The following is a 19,957-nucleotide window of genomic DNA, read 5'->3' as shown; positions in this document are numbered from 1 at the left end:
GTTAAATATAAGGACACAATACATAGATTTGCAATATAAAATGTATCAAGTAAACTATTTTTGTGTGAAAATTGCCTGCATTTCCTATATTTTTTTATTTTGACAGTTTACAGTTCAACCTCGACGTTCGACGATTCACAGATGACAGATTTGACATTTGACAATTTGTTCGTCAATTTTGAAATTACGAAATTAGTTAAATAAATACATGAGTTTGAGGTGTGAGTGGTGAGGCGACTGGTTGTGATATCGTGACATACGTTTCTTGTAATTTGTGTACCTTTAAATTTTTTAATTTATAACTCACTATTTAATGCGTGCTTTTTTAAAATCATGGTAAAATTATATACTAACCGCAGCAATCCTGCTGCACTGAAGTTAATAATTGCAAATAATTTTTCTTCGGCCAAAGTAAAACTTGACATAACAATAGTTAACCTGGACGGTGAGTTAAATCCACGTGTTGGGTGATGAAATCCAGTCGATTGTTGTCTGCTTTTTCTTGTAGGTCGTACCATTTCAGAACCAAAGTTTTTGCCTACGCTAGAAATAAATAATGTACAAAGTATATTTATGCCAAATGCAGGAGCTTCTTACTTATTTCCTGCCTCTGAAAGTAATTTTTTTCCTGTAAATGAATTATTAGAATGGGAGGCAACTATTTTGTCACCCTGCTTGGCTTATACTTTAGGCAATTCCGCAAAGAATGAAAAAATTAGGAATAATTTATTAATTGCTCTTAGGAAGTTAAACACTGTTTTAGAAAATAAGAAAAATCTCGTGGGAGTAAGTGTCAGATATTGAATTTACGAACAGTTTTTATTATCGTTTCAAATTTTAGGATTCAGTAACTGTTGCTGATGTTGCAATATGGAGCTGTTTATATCCTCTAGTTAAATGTGACAAACTTTCTAAGGATTATCTCTCGGATTTGCCAAATATAAATGGCTGGTTCTTAAGGCTGGAAAATGAAGTGCAATTTAAGGTAGTCTTTTTTTTAATAATTGATAATATATAATCATTATGTTGAGAAAGTTATGTTTTGTTAGGTTGATACCTGATTTTTTATATCTATTATAATAATTATAATGCACAGGGAATTCTCAATGTCAATGTCAAAGATTATTTCATCATTCGGACTGAATTATTTGGGATTCCCAGGAGATAATTTGTTCTACTTTGCTTGATTGACTCATTAAAAGAATTATCATTTTTTTTTAGATAATACTGAATAATAAATACACGTAGAGATTGATTTTTGATAAACGTTGATAGCTTATATTTAGATTTCTTTAGAATGCTACAAATTTGTGCAATTATTTTGATTGGTATTTGCTTGTGCATAACATATGTATCAAAATTAATAGATAGAGGCATAAATGAAAGTCTAATCTTAACAAATTAAATGTTTATACATTTTAAAGATACTTAATAGTACACAGTGATAACAAATTAATTTGGAAAACATTTTCTTAGGACGCCGTCGCAGAATTTAAAATAGAAATCGGTCAAACGGCATATACTGCTCTTCTAGCAGGTGCAAGGTATTTGGCACCTCCGTTGTTAGCAAGTGATGCCCCCATCAAAGAAAAGGAGTCGCCTCAACACCATATTGAAGCAGTAACCAGCGAGGAGCTTCTAGCTGCTAAAAAAGCCTGGAAAAAGAACATAACACAGTTGCCTGCACTAAAAGATCAAAAAAATATCGTGTAAGTCACTGATTTGTTTAATTCAATTGCAATTCTTATCATTTGTTAGGTTTTTATTATAATTTTGCGCAGTACCTACTGTTTTTCTCTGTGTTTGTAGTGTACCTACTCCCGGTGAGAAGAACATATTGATCACTTCTGCTCTACCCTACGTCAACAACGTACCTCATCTCGGTAATATAATAGGTTGTGTTTTATCCGCAGACGTTTTTGCACGATTCTCTCGCCTCTGCAACTACAATACTCTGTATATTTGTGGTACCGACGAATACGGTACCGCGACGGAGACAAAGGCCTTGGAAGAAGGCTTATCGTGCAAGGCTATCTGCGACAAATATTTCAGTATTCACGATAATATTTACAAATGGTTCAATATAAGCTTTAATTATTTCGGAAGAACGTCGACGCCTCAACAAACAGAGTGAGTTTAATGAAACGATGGTTAGTTCTTGACTTTGACATTTTTTTTTGTAGAATATGCCAGGATATGTTCCTTCAATTGAACAGCAACGGGTTTATGTTTACCCAGTGCGTCGAACAGTTACATTGTGAAAAGTGTGACAGATATTTGGCCGACCGTTTTGTAGAGGGAGGTTGTCCGAATATCGGCTGTAATTATCAAGACGCTAGGGGCGATCAGTGTGATGGTTGCGGAAAACTCGTCAATGCCGTTGAGTTGAAGAATCCTCGGTGTAAAATTTGTGGTCAGACGCCTAAATTGAAGACGTCGAATCAGTTCTTCATTGATTTGCCCAAGGTATGTTTCCGACGCAATTTTTTTTCTTTAGATGATATATTACAAACGATTATTTAGTTCGTTTTTGGTTTATTGGTTGGTTTTTAATAATTTTTATGTTTATAATTTACACTCATAGCCATTGACGATAACAAGAGTTTAACAGGTTATTAATAAAATTTACTTCAATCTCAAAAAATTTACCTTTAGAAAATGAATGGTTTTAAAAATTTTAGTGAAAGATTCAAGAATTTGTGAGACTATGTTGTGGAAGTACTAATAAAAAAAAACAAGAATGTCTTTGTTTAGATTTTGAGATATTTTCCAAACTGATAAAAGCGTTCATTATTATAGTGTAACCATATAGAAAGGTTTAATTCATTTATTAAGTGATTTTAGTTGAAAATATGAACTATAAAATACATTGTTTGATGCCTCGTATGAAATAGTAATATACCGCTTCTCCTTCCACATAAAAATTTGACTTTGGGGTTAATTCTTGCAATTAGAAACAGAGGTAGAGGGGTACTGCTAAATAGTAACACTTACAATGGAGTTTCTTGTAATTCCCAGGGAAATAGACAATCAGTAGTTCAAATGTCTCGAACACAATTTTCAGGAAGATTTTAATGAAAAACATCTCAGATTCGTCGTCCGCTTTTAAAATACAGTTTTTTTTTTCTAATCAAGTTTTTTGTTCAGTTTTTTTTATAGAATCCACTTACTTTATTAAGAAACACTTGAATTGATAAAAAATGCATTTTTATGTCTTATTAAAAAAAACTGGAATTGAGAAAATGATGTTCATTGGAATGGAAATTTTACAGATTTCAAAAATTTAAAATTTCCATTTGATAAAATATAAGTTGGTGTTATAATCGAAAAATCTGAAGATAACGGAATAATGGATCACAGTATTGAGATAGCTTCAATGCACTGTAACATATAAAATGTTCTTTAGGTCAAAATTTGGTCATTTTTTAATCCTAATATTTTTGAAAATAAGGAGATTAGTGAGAACAATAGATCGATGTTTTGATATATCCAAAAATGACTAGTTTATGAAGTATTTTTTTGAACTAAGTAATATATTTTTTTCATTTCTGTATGATTATTGATTACGTAAAGAATTAAAATTAATTTAAGAAAGTTGACATTAATAGCATGAACAAGTAGTTGATATTTGAATTTAAGTTTACTTTAATTTTCGATGTTTTGCTAGAATATGTCATTCATTATTGTAATGTATATGAAGCGAATAAATTACAACTCAGATTGTAACACTTTTATTCTTCCCAGTCTTCAATACAATATATATCTGACAACGATCACTCTCCGCTTAAATTCTATCCTGCGTGGATTTTCTTTCTGTCCCTACCACACTTTTTCTATATCTACAAAAACTATGTACACCTTAAAAACCTAAAGACACACACACACAATATAAAGTGATACACATACTAACAATTATTAAAAGCAGGAAGTTGCAGATTTTGCAAACATTGACTACTTTTTTGACAAACTTGACAACGTCGTTTACTTTTAAAATGATGGTCAGAGAGTCAAAAATTTCTGATAGTGTAAAAATTTAAACGTACAAAAAAGTTACAAAAGAATATTCACAAAGGGTTGTAGTAAAATGAACACCCTGTATGATTTAACCTAATAGGAACATAATCACTGCATACTTCATGAAGAGAAACTCAGAACAGCAAATTTTGCTCAAATCGGTTAACTGGGTTTTGAGTTAAGGAGAAAACAAGAAATAAAAAAGAAACTTTAACACTGTAACTTTTTTTGGGACATTTCTCGTTTAAGAAAGTTTGGTTAAATCGAGACCATTTGGGTTTTAGGTTATACCCTTGAAGTATGTAACATTCGTTAGGTGACACTCTGTATATTACTTTTGAACTATGAACCCTGTGTAAAATAAAGTAAAGTAAATATTTCACAAAATATCCATCCATAGCCAATACGAAAACTGCAACTTTCTATTTTTAACAATAACTGACGTCGTAGAAAATATTTTGCCCTATTTCACACATTTTCTTACATTATTATGAAAGTTCTTAGTTTTTTCAGAAATTTTCAATAAAAAAGTTTTTTGGTATCTCTTCCCGTTCAAAAGATATAAAAGGGTATGTCTGGAACGCAGGTTTGATCAAGTCTGTTACTGATTTTATTAGTATTGCCATAGAAAACAGGGTACTTTCACTGTTTATAATCATTATTGATAAATCATTTGTCCCTATAAAGCCAATTTGAAATATTTCTGAGTTTCTTAAAAATAATAACAGTATATACTCTTCCATTGAGTATTAATCCTTTTAAAAAATGTTAATTTGTCCAAAAATAATTGAAAAAAAAAAAATAATATTGAGATAATCTTGTTTTCCAGGGCAATGTTGATAAAATCAGTAACAGACTTGATTTAACCAGTGTTTTTCTCTATACATTTCATTTTATATTCATTTTGAGTGGAACGAGATATTGAAAAACTTCTTTAATAAAAGTTGTTAAGCACTTTCACAGGATATAAAAAATATATATGAAATTGGAAAAATAATTCCGGTTACGTCACAGATATCAAGATGAGAATTTTTAGTCAAATACTTATATCATCACCTCATAAAGATCCCTACTTGCAGTTTTCTATTGTTTTTTCTGTAATGACGGCCAACCAACCGTTGTGGGCACTTTGAACATTTAAAAAAAGAAAAAGGGTAAATTTGAGACAGTGCCGACACTTATAATTTCAGCTCGAACCACTGCTGCACCACTGGATAAAAATCTCATCCCCCGGTTGGTCAAACAACGCCCAAGTCATCGCCCGTTCCTGGATCAAGGAAGGCTTAAAGCCTCGATGTATTACCAGAGATTTGAAATGGGGTGTGCCGGTACCCTTGGACGGCTTCAGGGACAAAGTATTCTACGTGTGGTTTGACGCACCGATCGGTTACCTGTCTATCAGTAAAGCGTACACGAAGGATTTTCTAAAGTGGTGGATTCCGGAAAGAGGCACAGAAGTTGCCCTGTATCAGTTCATGGCGAAGGATAACGTGCCTTTCCATTCGGTCCTATTCCCCTGTATGCTTCTGGGGGCGAATCGAGGTTATACCACTGTTTCGCATATTATGGCAACGGGTGAGTTTATTGTTTGTTGTTTTTATAGTGTGGTGTAACAGACTAAGAACCAGGACACTTCTAAAAAAATTGTTGAGGCTTGGGAGTTAAATACTTTTTTGTATGCATCAGAAAATTGCATGTTCGCATTATGAGGACAATTAAACTTGAATTATGTTAAGGAAAAGTAGTGATCAGAGTAGACAAAAGGCATGGAATATCCCTTTCTTGAGGTTTATCCAAAAATAGACATGATTTATATGTACGTGTGATGTGTGTGTATGTGTGTGATGTGTGTGTATGTGTGTGATGTGTGTGTATGTGTGTGATGTGTGTGGGTGTGTATTAGTGTGACAAATGTATGTGTGTGATGTGTGTATGTGTGACATATATGTGTGCATGTGTGAGTGTTACGTCCATTTGTGTGACATCTTATCTATCTCACACTAAGCCAGTAAATAATGTTTTGGGATAACACATTACTCAATAAATTTTTCAAAAGTCTCTGTTTTAATCAGTGTGATAGGAATATCAAAAACATGCTAAAAATAAATAATTACAAACAATATTGTTTTAGAGTACTTAAATTACGAAAGCGGTAAGTTTTCAAAATCCCGAGGAGTGGGTGTTTTCGGTACGGATGCTCAGGACACGGGCATTCCAAGCGACGTATGGAGGTTTTATCTGTTGTATATCAGGCCGGAATCGCAGGATTCTAGTTTTTCCTGGGACGATTTGGCGACGAAAAATAATTCGGAACTGCTTAATAATTTAGGAAACTTTATAAATAGGTAAATTTTCAAGATAATTTACACAAAAAAAATCTTTTCTGCTGTACACATTTAATATTTCATAAAAATAAAACACTGCCACGTTTTTAGGGCATTAGTTTTTGCCAAAAACAACTTCAACAGGACGGTTCCAGAAATAAAACCCACAGAAGAAGATTACACGCTCTTGGCCTTGTGTACGAGGGAGTTGAAGGGTTACGTGGCTGCCTTGGAAAAGGCGAAGTTGAGAGACGGTATTAGGCACATTTTATCGATATCGAGGCACGGCAACCAGTACATGCAGGCTAACCAACCATGGGTGCTACTCAAGGGGTCAGATGATGAAAAGTAAGTAAAATTGCCCGTAAGTGTTGCAGTTAGCGGTAAAAATTATGTTTGCGTAATGACGTTATTTTGTATATCGATAACGGAGCGTATCGCCTGCTTATGCATGCTTTTTTTTTAAATTATAGTGACTGATCACTAAGAGAATTTTCAGTGGTACCTTTACCTTTTTATAGGATCCGTGCCGGCGCCGTTATCGGAATTTGTTGCAACCTGGCTTGCTTGTTGGCAACGCTGTTACAGCCGTACATGCCCGACACCAGCGCGAGCCTACACAAACAGTTAAATTCCTCCGATATCCTGATTACACCAAGGTAAGTCGATCTCGCGGTGTTTGTCCTCGTGCGTAACCCTTAAAATTCCAGCAATTTGGAAATCGTGACCTATCTTCCCGCCGGTCATAAACTAGGCGAACCGTTTCCTCTGTTCGCCAAGATCGAACTAACGCGGGTCGAGGAATTAAAGAAGAAATTCGCCGGCAAGCAGGAAGAGAAGGAAAACGGGAAAGTCGACGTGAAGGTCATCGAAGCGGAAGTAGCGAAACAGGTGGGGTCAAGTTTTGGTTCTCTCGTTTGTTCAAATCGGTTGATTTTTAATTTGTTGAATTAGGCGGAAAAAGTGAGAGCCCTAAAAGCGAAAACTACGGACAAGTTGGTGTGGAAGCCGGAAATCGACATCCTGTTGAGTTTGAAGAAGAAGTTGGAGGCTGCACAGAAAAACGGACCCGTAGTAAATGGCGGTCAGTCTCCGGTTGTGAAAAATGGGGTAAGCCCGGACGAAATAAAAAAACTTGAGGAAGAAGTAGCCAAACAAGTAAGTATATACGGGGCGTTCCACGCCAAATCGATCACTTTTAACCCTGACCCCTTTCAATTTGGCTGAAACTTTTTTATTGTTTTCTACCCCATTGAAAACCTCTGCGAATATTTTCAATTTTTTTTCACCCAACTCAAAAAAATATGAATTTTTTTTTAAATAACCTTTTCTTTTTCAAAAATCGAGTTATCAGGTCGTTTTTCAAAATTTTTGTTTTTAAGTGTACTATTTGAAAGAAAATAGATCAAAGTTATCTGGACCTATCTTCACTGTTTTTTTTTCAATTTTTGAAAAAAATCGAAAATTTCTCGATTACCATTTTTGAATTTTTTTTTTTTTCTTATAAAAAACTTGACATTTTTTATAAATCCTCAAATTTTTTCAGAATTTTCGATTTTTTTTTTCAACTTTATCTTCCATTTTGAAATAATTGAAAGTGGTAAACATGGAAAAAATTTCAATTTTTCTTGAAAAAGTAGAAAAAAATAAATTGAATAATTTTTTGTATTTTTTTCGAAAACTACATCCAAAAACAGAAAATGAAAAAAAAAGTTGTTATTTGGTCCATTTTTGGACGAACAGTTATTTGCTTCGGAAAAGAGGGCTTTAAACACTAATTATGATCGTTCTTATTCTATGCAGCGATTGATGACAATTTCAAAAAGTCTAAAGATTGTTTCAAAATGATTTATTTGAGTTCAAATGTGTTGCATGTCTTTTTTTAAAAACCCACTCTTCGTCCAAAAATGGACCAAAAACACCTTTTTTTTTTCATTTTCTTTGTTTTTAGATGGTTTTTGGATGGTTTTCGAAAAAAAAAAATACAAAAAACATTCAAAATGATCTATTTTTTTCTTAACTTCAAAAAATATCGAAATTTTTTTCTTGTTTACCACTTTCAATTATTTCTTTCATATATTTTTTTTCAAGTTTGGGATTCTGTAAACATTTTCAAAAATTTTCAAAATGGCATGTGAAATAAGCTAAATTTGAAAAATTTTTTTTTTTTCAATCAAAAAAAAAATTGAAAACGAAAAAACCACTGAAAAAATTTGAGGATTTATGTCAGTTTTCGAAAAAAAAAAAATACAAAAAACATTCAAAATGATCTATTTTTTTCTTAACTTCAAAAAATATCGAAATTATTTTCTTGTTTACCACTTTCAATTATTTCTTTCATATATATTTTTTCAATTTTGGGATTCTGTAAACATTTTCAAAAATTTTCAAAATGGCGTGAAATAAGCTAAATTTGAAAAAAAAATTTTTTTCAATAAAAAAAATGGAAAACGAAAAAACCACAGAAAAAATTTGAGGATTTATGTCAGTTTTCGAAAAAAAAAAAATACAAAAAANTTAACCCTGACCCCTTTCAATTTGGCTGAAACTTTTTTATTGTTTTCTACCCCATTGAAAACCTCTGCGAATATTTTCAATTTTTTTTCACCCAACTCAAAAAAATATGAATTTTTTTTTAAATAACCTTTTCTTTTTCAAAAATTGAGTTATCAGGTCTTGTTTTTCAAAATTTTTGTTTTTAAGTGTACTATTTGAAAGAAAATAGATCAAAGTTATCTGGACCTATCTTCACTGTTTTTTTTTTCAATTTTTGAAAAAAATCTAAAATTTCTCGATTACCATTTTTGAATTTTTTTTTTTTTTCTTATAAAAAACTTTTGACATTTTTTTATCACTTTCAATTATTTCTTTCATATATTTTTTTTCAATTTTGGGATTCTGTAAACATTTTCAAAAATTTTCAAAATGGTATGTGAAATAAGCTAAATTTGAAAAAAAATTTTTTTTCAATCAAAAAAAAAAATTAAAAACTAAAACACCACTGAAAAAATTTGAGGATTTATAAAAAAGTCAAAGTTTTATTAGACAGTGATAAGGAATGAAAGGATGCGATGCCAAAACGTTCTGGTAATAATAACGCAGTTTATAAACGTTTAATTCAAAAGTCATAAATAAAGTCCTTCTGTTTATAACTTTTGGTCTAATAAATATTTTTTGATGCTCGAGGCCTAGTTTTGTAGGTCTTTTGAAAATGAAAAAAAAGTACTTTACTGTTTTCTCGTGGAAATGAACGGAAAAAGTTATAAGCGAAAAACGTGAAGTTACGTAAAAATTATACAATTAATCACCCTGTAAATAATCTTCCCCCCATTTTTATGACTATGGAAAGTAATGTGTCATTGTACATAATATTTAGCATCTATAGTGATAAATTGAGCTTGCTGAAACAAAAAAATTGCGAAATGTCCATTTCCCAGCTCTTTTTCCAGGCCTATACTAATATCACTCTTCGATTACTTCAAGTACCGAAAAATTGTTTTCAGGGTTTGATCGTAAGAAAACTAAAAGAAGGGGGATCGGATAAATCGATATGGCAACCGGAGGTACAGAAACTGTTGTCTTTAAAAAATCAGTTGCAGTTAGCTGCGGGGGAGTCGCCTTCTCCTCAGAAAAATAAAAAAGGGAAAAAGTGATATTTCGTATTTCATTAAAAATGTATACCTTTTGATGTGTAACATCTTTTCTTCACGGTTTATTTATGTGTTTGTCTCGCATATTTGCTTAATTTAAAAGGATTTTTTTTTTGTATAAATTATTTATTTCATGATTATTTATTTTACGTTAATTAAATTATTCTATATTACATTTGTAAATGTAAGGATAAATGTATGCGTTACTACACAACTACCATAATTTATATCGATAGATACAATGACGTAAAAAAAAGTTGTATTATTTACCTTATATCACACCTTTCATATTCTAATTCTAATATTAAATATACATAAACGTATTTACAATTCTAAATATCAAAAATACCTACTAAGTTTCCATAGGTACAAACGATTTACGATTTTCACTATCTGCTGAACATCTTCAATAACGTTAACATCATCTGGCTGGTAAACGGGCAGTACTTGTAAATTTTCATGCACTGATTTGGCTGCTTAACTTTTTGCCCGTGGTTTATCGCTTCTTGTAGCTCTTTACTTGCCCACGATTCCTTTTCTAGCGTATCCCTAAATAAAATCGCTTGAAATCATCAAAATTTAAAAAAAAATCGTAAATTATGCACAGTCCATAAAAAATGTGTTGAGGTTGAATTTGAAGAAGATCCCTGCATCACTTTCTTGGAATTAACTGCATTTAACAAAGATATTGACCGAAAATTTTAAGGCACGCCACTGCCATGGTAAATTGTTACAGTAGTTCTCATAACAGAACTTTATTGGCTTATTCTTTTCTTGGAATTCTATCTTGACAAATATTATATCGACTGGGAGTGGGATTAAGAATACTATTCTATTTTTTTTTAATCAGAATCGAGTTATAATCATTTAAAATTTTTAATAAGAGTTTGATTATATCTTTTTAAAAACACTGTTCAGTTTGTGCATCTCGGTGTCAATGACCTCTGACATTGACCTTGTTTAGGTGAACTGCTTGATATCAATCCACCTGATGAGATATGACAACATTACGTGGGCAAAAAATAAACGACCAACATTAATTTGCCGAACATGTCACCTCTTCCATTTTTTTACATTTTAGTTATCATTTTATTGGTTTAAGAGGTGTTTGTAATACGATTAGCAATTTTGGACTTCTTGCGTGAAGTGTTAGATTTTATTGGAATCAAAATATAATTTATATAGTGCAGTGTTGTGTTACAAGTTTAATTTCGTAGTAAAGTTTAAAGTGGTAATTAATGAGAAAACAAACTTATTTATGACATACAGGGTGTGACGTCTTTAATGCAGAAAATCAAGGTAATTATTATTTTCTATTACCCAAATCGTCAAAAATTTTTTTCTAAGTTCCTATTTTCGAGGGTGCTGAACACGAATCTGATGTTATTTTTGTTTGGTCGAATCTAGTTTTCGAGAAAAAATTTTTTCAAAATTCTTACCTGGACATTTCACAAAACACTACGCATGACACTATACTTTCTGTAGCCTTCAGAATATCTGTAATGAACAGTAAACATTGTTTAAGAAACACATTTTCGCAAATTTCAAGTTAAAAAATATGTATTTAATAAATAAAAATTATCTTGGTTCACTGAAAACGAACACAGATGAAAAAAAGTGGGGAAATTTCAATGACATTACGAATTCCAAATGGTGGATTGTTAAATACATATTTTTTAACTTGAAATTTGCGAAAATGTTTTTCTTGAATAACGTTTATTGTTCATTACAGATATTTTGAAAACTACATAACGTACACAGTATCCTGCAGTACGTAGTGTTCTGTGAAGTGTCCAGATTAGAATTTTGGAAAATATTTTTCTCGAAAACTAGGTTCATCCATACAAAAATTTTTGTGACGATTTTGGGGATGTTATGCCATAGTAAATCCAGAATTAAAAACAAATTCCTGGTGGCAAATGAAATAAAATAATATACAGGGTGATTCAGTCATAATGTCATTAATTTTAAGAGCAGATAGAGAAAAATGAGTATAATACGATGGCGTGATTAAAAAAAAATTAAATGCATATTTAAGCTGAAAAAAATATTTTCAAATCATTATTTAACCCCCTTTTCAGGCTGTTACTGACCGGCTGACGTCAGCCGGTTATTCACAATTTACGCACGGCTACGATATGAACAAGGCACCCTAGATGCAATGTTGCCATATTTATATATTTTCGCTCATATAAAGACAATAAATAAACGGTTTGCTCACGTCAGCCAATAATAATTTAAAATGCTATAAATTATTTTTTATAATTATGCAATCAACATATCAAATTGTAATTGCAAGAACCTCGAGGAGGTCTGAGCATGCCTTGCCAAAAATCATTTTTTATTAACATCATAGTGATAATTTTTTAATTTGCTGTAAGCCTTCTATTAAAAATTGAAAGTAACGCGGCCCATTCAGGACCCAATTAAACGATCGCTAAATACACCTGCCCATACATTGACACCGAATCTCCTCTGAAAGCTAAACCGACGAGTAGTGTGCGGGTTTTCATCTGACCAAATGTGACTATTATGGCTGCAAAGAAATTAGCTGTGTTTCACTTTAAATAAAATTTAATATTGAAGTTACAAAACTTCAAGAGTTCAAGTAATTTAAATTTCATTTCATAACCATTTCAATTTCATAACAGAAATAATGACAAAAAACCAACACTCACTAGATAAATTACAAAGAGAGGGTGAAATGTATGTAGTATTTAAATATTGACTGTAAGTAATAGAAGATAAAAAACCAATCGGACGGAGACAAATAAACAACACGGTACGTGTTTCCGACCTAGGCTAACCTGTGTCTAGGTCAATAACCTTCTAATTTGCACGTGCACTATAGTCTAGGAGCCAGACAGGGTTCCTTTGCCAATCAGAGTGCCGCGGCGGTTGGATTACGGCTCAGGGGTCTGGGCCATAACGTTTTTTTATTATGTGTATTCCCAGGAACATGTATTCAATTTTTTCTGCATTAAAGACGCCACACCCTGTATGTTTCTAGAGGTTTCAATGTGACGTGTAGAATGATGTTTTAATTTTTTTAAGTCCTACCTGCTTAATTCCAACATCAACAGTTCTTCTTTGCTCAAGTGTTCCCTATCGGTTGCAGCCAGTTGACAGATAAAGCTCCTCGTGCAGCTTGCCGGGTCTTTCGATAGAATCGTTTCCCAATCAATTCGGTGGCTTTGAGCCGCTTCGACCGATCTTTTAAAGATCCTGGTATCTCCGCCACTGGATGTAGCATCTCCTCCGCCAGTCTGTATTTTGTTATAGTCTTGGGCTAGTGTGTGGACCATCCACAGTCCTGCCAAACCCAGACTAGCCAAAATAACTAGCCTTATGAATTGGTGAGCTTTCACGAATCCAAATATTGTTGCTATGAAAAGATACTTCAACCAGCGCTTCATCTGGAATAAAAAAAGACAGATTATTTCCACAAGTGTAAGTTCTAATTGCAGCAGATGAAAAGACAAAGATACATATCTTGTTTACAAAGTGCCAAAAATAACTACATTTTGTTAATTGCGTCGTAATAGAAATTTTTCTATTTGTAATTTCTATTCTGTCATGGCATTAGATATAGCTTATATAATCAATGGTCATGACCAAGAAATTGTTTGGGAACCGCTGGATTATAGCAACAACGTTGCCATTACGTTTCCGTTTTAAGATCTGTTACTCTGCACCATAGACAAAGACAACTCTGCACAAGTTAAGCGCAGAACGGAAGTTCACTGTTCCCTGCACAGAATATCTAACAGTCGCAATTGTAATTCTGAGTTGGTCAGAAAATTATTACATAACCTTAATTACTTCAATCTTGAAATTGGCGAAAACAAGCATTGGTGCTGTTTTTTTTTATTCGATTAGCAGGAAAAAGTAATAATTTTGAATATAGAGGACGTGATTACTGTATTTTAAAATGTTTTTTATTATGACGCTCAACTCTTGATTAAGGAATAAGCGAACGCTTATCAAGGTGGTACTTCAACCGCAGCTAACCTACGCCTCCACGACGTGGGGTCACGCGGCAAAAAGCCACTTAAAGTCATTACATACACAAACGCTACACAGACAATAAGACAAAACGCGGAGAAACGGTTTGACGTAGCCGCTAGACATGACAATACCCTCCTCAGGCAAGCCGTTGACTACGTACCCGACGTGACCGACAAACACAAAAGACCTAGACACCAACTTTTTGACCCTGGGTGACCACCCAACGACCCCCCCCCCTGCCCGTTAACCTTTTCTGTTTCAGAGACAGCCAGGATCAAGAAACGAAGACAACGACACACACACACACATACACACCCCCCATATCCTCCTTACCCCTCCCCTCCCGCGCTGGACTAAGGGCCACCTTAGCAAAGCGCATCCCAGGCTGCATAGCCGCACTACCCTACCCAACCATACCACACATAAACATGACACTACCCCCGGGGTTTACACAGACGAGCCGGCGAAGCAAGAAGAGCGACCGGCCGCATTTGCGGTCGGGGTAGACGACGGATGGGGCCCACCTACGAAGGCTGTCCAGGCCTACACGAGATGAGGCAGGATAAAGAGGGATAATCCCCCTCGATCCCAAATCATTGAGGCCAATTTCTAGCCATGGAATAATGGCGCGCGCGCTCAACTCTTCTCCCTTCATAGCTCTTAGATATTTTGCCATACATTATAGGTGTAGGAAAAATCAAAAGTGGCCTTCTTTGTTTAGAGCAGAGCATTTATTTTTGTGTATTCGTAACTGTAAAACAGGACAGTATTCCCATTGCAAATACGTTAGTGCCACTTTGACAGGTCGTTTATCAGTCGTTACTTTTGTTTTCCATCTTTGTCAGTTTTTTTTCTCCTTGGAAATGTAAAATGATGCAATGTGTACGACGTTGTTGCACTGTGGCACTATACAATCGATATCTTTTCCCAGGCTCCATATTAAAAATTTACTTTTTCCTCGAGGCAATTAACGGATATTGCCAAAAAGCATAAAAAATTCAAATACAAAGCGATAACACTGAGAGTGTGAAAGTTCCCCTATTAGAGTAATTTCAAATTAATATAATAGATGTCGCATCCTTCGTTGTTCCACGAATAGTCCATTAATGTATGAATACCAAAAAATCAAAATTAAACAATGGCAATTAAAAAAAAAGTGCATGTATATTTGAAATAATATCTATAGAAAGTGAATTTTAATATATCCAAATACGGATATAACAAGTTTCAATGAAAAATTTAATACGAAATCCTTTTTACAATTCTGTCTCAGGTATTCTATGCCTAAATAAGTGAGTCGTTGTGTGTTTGTAACGAATTTTATTTTTCGTTTAAATATACTTGTCATAGTCATCACAAATATAGGTAGGTACAATTTTTTTCTAAGTTTGTGACAACAACATAACTTTTTCTTCAGATTGTATTGCTTTTGCGAAAAATAACAATTTTGTTACTACAAATAATCGTATATATCGTGTTACAAATACATGGTGATTCACAACTTATCCAAAAAAATTTGGATCATGAAAAATGGAGTCAATAACGTAAATTTTTTTTTATAAAATCCATAAGTTGTAGTATTTTCAACCTTTACATCGCTGGGCTACTGTAGTCTCTAGCGTGACTCCAGGCGATTCCGAATACTGAAATCCGATTTTAGTATTATAGTTGTGATAGTGTTTACATTAGTTTTTCAAGTGTCAAGAATGGCTTATGTGTATAGCAACTCGGGAGTTGAAGGATATTGTTTTAATTTATGGTGAAGCAAGACAGTTGTGTTATAGTGAAGCAAGACAACATTTGTGTTAGTTCGTAGAAACTGGGTAAGACGGGCACAAATGTATCAGGAACGTCATATTATTCTATTAATTAAAACCGCAAATTAATTTTATTAATTAATAATAACCATAGCGGCAAAAGCAGTTGAATTTGTTGATATAAAGTAGGCGTTATAAAATTTTATGTATTTCTTTCGATGGGAAAGAAATTCTTACAATTTTTTGTCCGTTCATTTTTTATTACATTTTGTCGCCATACCGATCACCGATTGCATTGACTGCATGCTTTGCCTTGCGGTAGGTCAGGTTTTACAGTGGACCAGTTTCCAGTACCGTGCAGAAGTATATTTTAAAATCATTTTCGAATTGCCCTTTTTGATTTTTTTTTACAAAATTGTATTTGTAAACATACCCTGTACATACAATTTTTTTTGATAAGGTCTGAATCACCCTGTAAATGAACTTGACAAATTTTACTTGTTTAAACCACAGTATATTATACTGAACATGCAGTCACTCAGTTTAGACAACAGAAAATATTAAGAGTAATAATCTTCATTAACAAAAAAGTAGAATCCATGATCACGCATTTTTATAGTCTCTTTATTCTTTTGTTGTGTGTAGATGAAAGTGATCTATTAATATGCAAGAGTGCAAGAGTTATTAAATGCAAGTTATTAGTTGGAAGCGCGTAAAATAAAAACTCGATTTAGAAAGTACTAGCACCCAGTTTTAACCGATTTTATAATAAAATACATATCAGGGCTTGCCTCTAATCATTTATTTTGTCAGCTCTATCTGAAAGCGCATTTAATCAATTCTTTGACTTTGGCACCTGCAACAAATCATAAATTGGAAGTAGAAATAAGTTTTTTATGGGGTTTACGCAACGTAATAAATATCTCGACCGCTGTTGGTTGACCGTTGGCTAGAAAACTGGTTTAATAATTTTTGTGCGTTTTGACAGTGTAAAAAATTGGAATGAATACCTACAAAATGAAAAGTTATAATTACTACTGAAGTATATACATTGGAACATTGGAATTGAAAACATAGTTTCACCGCATAGATCAATTTGTTGCATGCATTTAGCTAATTACCTACTGCATTCTGTAAATAATTATACTAAGACGTACAATCAGTAACCAAGATCAATGCGCTACTGAATTTCCTTATCTAACAGTTCCTGTTTATTATATACAAGCCGATTTATTTATTGGCTTAACTAGGCCGCACTTTCATTGCGGATTATATTATATTGTTTACAAAATGATATACATACAAATATGTATCAAGTAATCAGTAATCACATCCAGGTTTACTCTTTTCTTTTCAGGTAAGTATATCTTATTATATTTAAATTCAGGTGAAATTTACTTTATTTACGCGTTAAAGAAGTTAAGAGGGTGAATATTAACTTTGAATACAAAATACATAGAAACACACATTTCGACACCTTACACCAATTTTAATTTAACTTTGCCATCGATCTATTCAGTTCTGTCGTAAATTAATAAGAAAGATCCTACAGATATGTGTCCAGAAACTCAGCTTAATTTTCGAGAAACAGTAAATTGCAAAAAATAATAACATAATATTACGTATGTGTGAAATATAACATACAGTATACTACATCTTAATTGTCGATTTGTCAATGCTTTTCAATGCCTACTGATGCAAAGCGTTGCTTTGTATCTACTGATAGAGAGCTGTAGTTCGAAGAGTAGTTGTTTCCGACAATACAGTAATTAAAAAATAATGACATTCTATCATTTATCTTGAAAGCGGTGCATCTTACTAGCAAAAACACATTTTTTTAAAGCTAAATGAGAATATTGGATGTAATTTTAAATACTTGAAAGAAAAAAATATTACTGGTGAAAATTACCGGCCCCGCCATGTCCCTGTACTAAAAAAAACTGTTTATGTTTTTGGACAAATAAAAACTAAAAGCGCATATCAAATTTGAATGAAATTGTTTCAGCCTTTTTTATTGTAATTTAAAAAAGTAAGTATCTACCTGCGATTTTTTAAAAAATATCCTTTTTCAGACAGATGTTAATAGGAAAATTTATTAATTTTATACCCTGCTATTTTTCTATCTAATTAATATCGAAATATTTTTAAATTACACAAGATTCGCAACTCAAAATAATAGCACAAGCATGTCAATTGAAATATTTTAAAACTTACAAATTTTCTCTGGGTACAAAATATGTATAAAAACAAAAAAAAGCTTGCAGAAAATGGTTTATTGTTTTTATCGTCTTTGGGGAAATCCCCTAAAAATGTCGGAATTTGAATTTTCAGTTTTTTGAAAAGATTTTTAATTCTGTATAGCCCGATTAATATCTTTTTTTCTAAAGAAATTTTTTAATAAAATCTAAGCATATTCTTACCATATAACATAATCTTAAAACATCCATAGGCGTTATTATTTTTTAAAGAAATTTCGAAAATAAAATTTCAATCCTTATTTTCCTATTTAAAAAACCTATCATTTCGGAGAGTTAATTGTTTTCGATCTAAGAAAAATCTTAATCTACGGCCGATTATTTAAAAAAATATATTATCTCCTACCTTTGAGATATCAGTACTCAATCACTAATAGGCGTGCACCATAGATAAACAAAGAATATTCGTATAAAGAATTTATCGGATGTATTTATAAACTTGGTCTGAATTAAGGGAGAGATGGGAAAGTAGCGAAAGTATATTTCCATGTAGTATTGTAAGACGGGATTGCAGGCAACATGTGTTTACTCCGTCATTGGTTCATTTATTGAAAGAAAGAGTGAAAAATGTATGAATTGGCAGTAATGTTATACTTTAAAACGCCTTTCTATTCACTATATTTTATTTTGAGGGAACAATAAAGGTAATAAATAACTACATACTACATTGTTGTGTACTCGTATTTCTTCGTTTCAAACTTTTAAAATCCTAAGAAAATTGTAGTAGGCGTGTGCAGTCCAATAATGATCGATGCACATAATATTTAAAATTGTGATGAATTTATTCGGAAAATTATTGGTTTCTACAATTTTTCACTAATTTACTTAAAAAATATGCGTTCTCAGGACTTGCTCGATATGAATGTGACATTTTTTCTCTCTTAAGGCAAAAATACTAAAATTGTAATTTTTTTAAAATTAAAATACAAACTTACAAAGAGGTACCTACTTTTTGTACAAATAATGTTCTTCTTAGTGGCAGCAGCAATTTTAATAAAATCCATGTGTTCCTATGTGGAACTCATTAAAAAAGTAATCATTAATTTGAATATTGTAGTTCATTTTGGACTAAATCGGACATAGAATTAATTATATCTGAGACAAAAATAACATTTCCTGCTAGAGATTGAATATCCTTATTTTCCTTCCCTAACGCAGACAATTTATTCATTCGCAAGAAACTGTCATTTTCTTTTGTTGCAAAATAAACTATTCTTTTTCTAGGACTGGAATGTAATGTAGACTGTTAATATTTTTTTTCTTGCAATATCTATATTTCTACTCATATATTATATGTACATATATACATGTGGGAAAATGAAATGGTTTACATTTTATTTATTTTGTTATTACTTACGTAAAAATATTAGATATGAATTAGATTCAGTCTGAGAATAAATGCTTTACATAAAATGCATGAATTGTAGGAAAGCGCGATGAAAGTAATACACATTTTACATATATTTATATAATTTTAATTAAGTATAACTTAATGTAAGGTATATTTATGATTGACGGTTATGTATAGGCACAAGAATTTTTTTCATTCGAAAAGTATTTCCTTGTTATGAATTATAAGATAGATTTAGAATTTAGTTTGTTGAGTCCACCACTTAGATTAGGAACTCTTTCCTAATCTAAGGTCTAACAGCATGGGCGTAGCTAATCAGGCTAGGGAGAGGCCAGGCGGTGTGCATGACCCACCCCAGGAAGCTCTGTCCCCACTCTAGAAAAATAATATCCTATATTATCATTTTTGTCATATCGGTCATATGTAGCTGATTGCGTGTTTTTTTGAGAATCAAATCAAACCATGTTGTTCAAATATGGCGAAGTCGCTAATTGCGAGAGCAGTCCTGGGCTCACCCCAAGCAAAAATTGTAGCTACGCTCATGTCCAACAGACTCGACCGCGCCGCCGCCATTATTCTATGGCTAGAAATTGGCCTC

The 19,957-nt window shown here is 32.5% G+C and overlaps 2 protein-coding genes across 2 annotated transcripts; one reads left to right on the top strand and one right to left on the bottom strand.

Moving 5' to 3' along the window:
- The first annotated feature begins 183 nt into the window (after nt 1-183).
- LOC108914612 (methionine--tRNA ligase, cytoplasmic) lies at nt 184-10,229 on the top strand. Its single transcript, XM_018720457.2, has 13 exons — nt 184-445; nt 509-786; nt 842-985; nt 1,477-1,709; nt 1,810-2,130; nt 2,184-2,466; nt 5,205-5,589; nt 6,146-6,359; nt 6,450-6,686; nt 6,860-6,997; nt 7,049-7,229; nt 7,293-7,496; nt 9,842-10,229. The coding sequence occupies exons 1-13, from the start codon at nt 334-336 to the stop codon at nt 9,989-9,991; spliced, it is 2,880 nt and encodes a 959-aa protein (XP_018575973.1). The 5' UTR covers nt 184-333; the 3' UTR covers nt 9,992-10,229.
- Nucleotides 10,230-10,377: 148 nt separating this feature from the next.
- On the bottom strand, nt 10,378-19,932 carry LOC108914603. The gene is made up of 3 exons (XM_018720445.1): nt 19,897-19,932; nt 13,049-13,404; nt 10,378-10,537 (listed from the first exon to the last, which is right to left on the bottom strand). The coding sequence occupies exons 1-3, from the start codon at nt 19,930-19,932 to the stop codon at nt 10,378-10,380; spliced, it is 552 nt and encodes a 183-aa protein (XP_018575961.1).
- Between the last annotated feature and the right edge of the window lie 25 nt (nt 19,933-19,957).

The sequence above is a fragment of the Anoplophora glabripennis genome, unplaced genomic scaffold (assembly GCF_000390285.2).
Source record: "Anoplophora glabripennis isolate ALB-LARVAE unplaced genomic scaffold, Agla_2.0 scaffold974, whole genome shotgun sequence".
NCBI lineage: Eukaryota > Metazoa > Arthropoda > Insecta > Coleoptera > Cerambycidae > Anoplophora > Anoplophora glabripennis.
The sequence above is the reverse complement of the archived record's forward strand: the minus strand, read 5'-3'. Positions and strand labels throughout refer to the sequence as shown.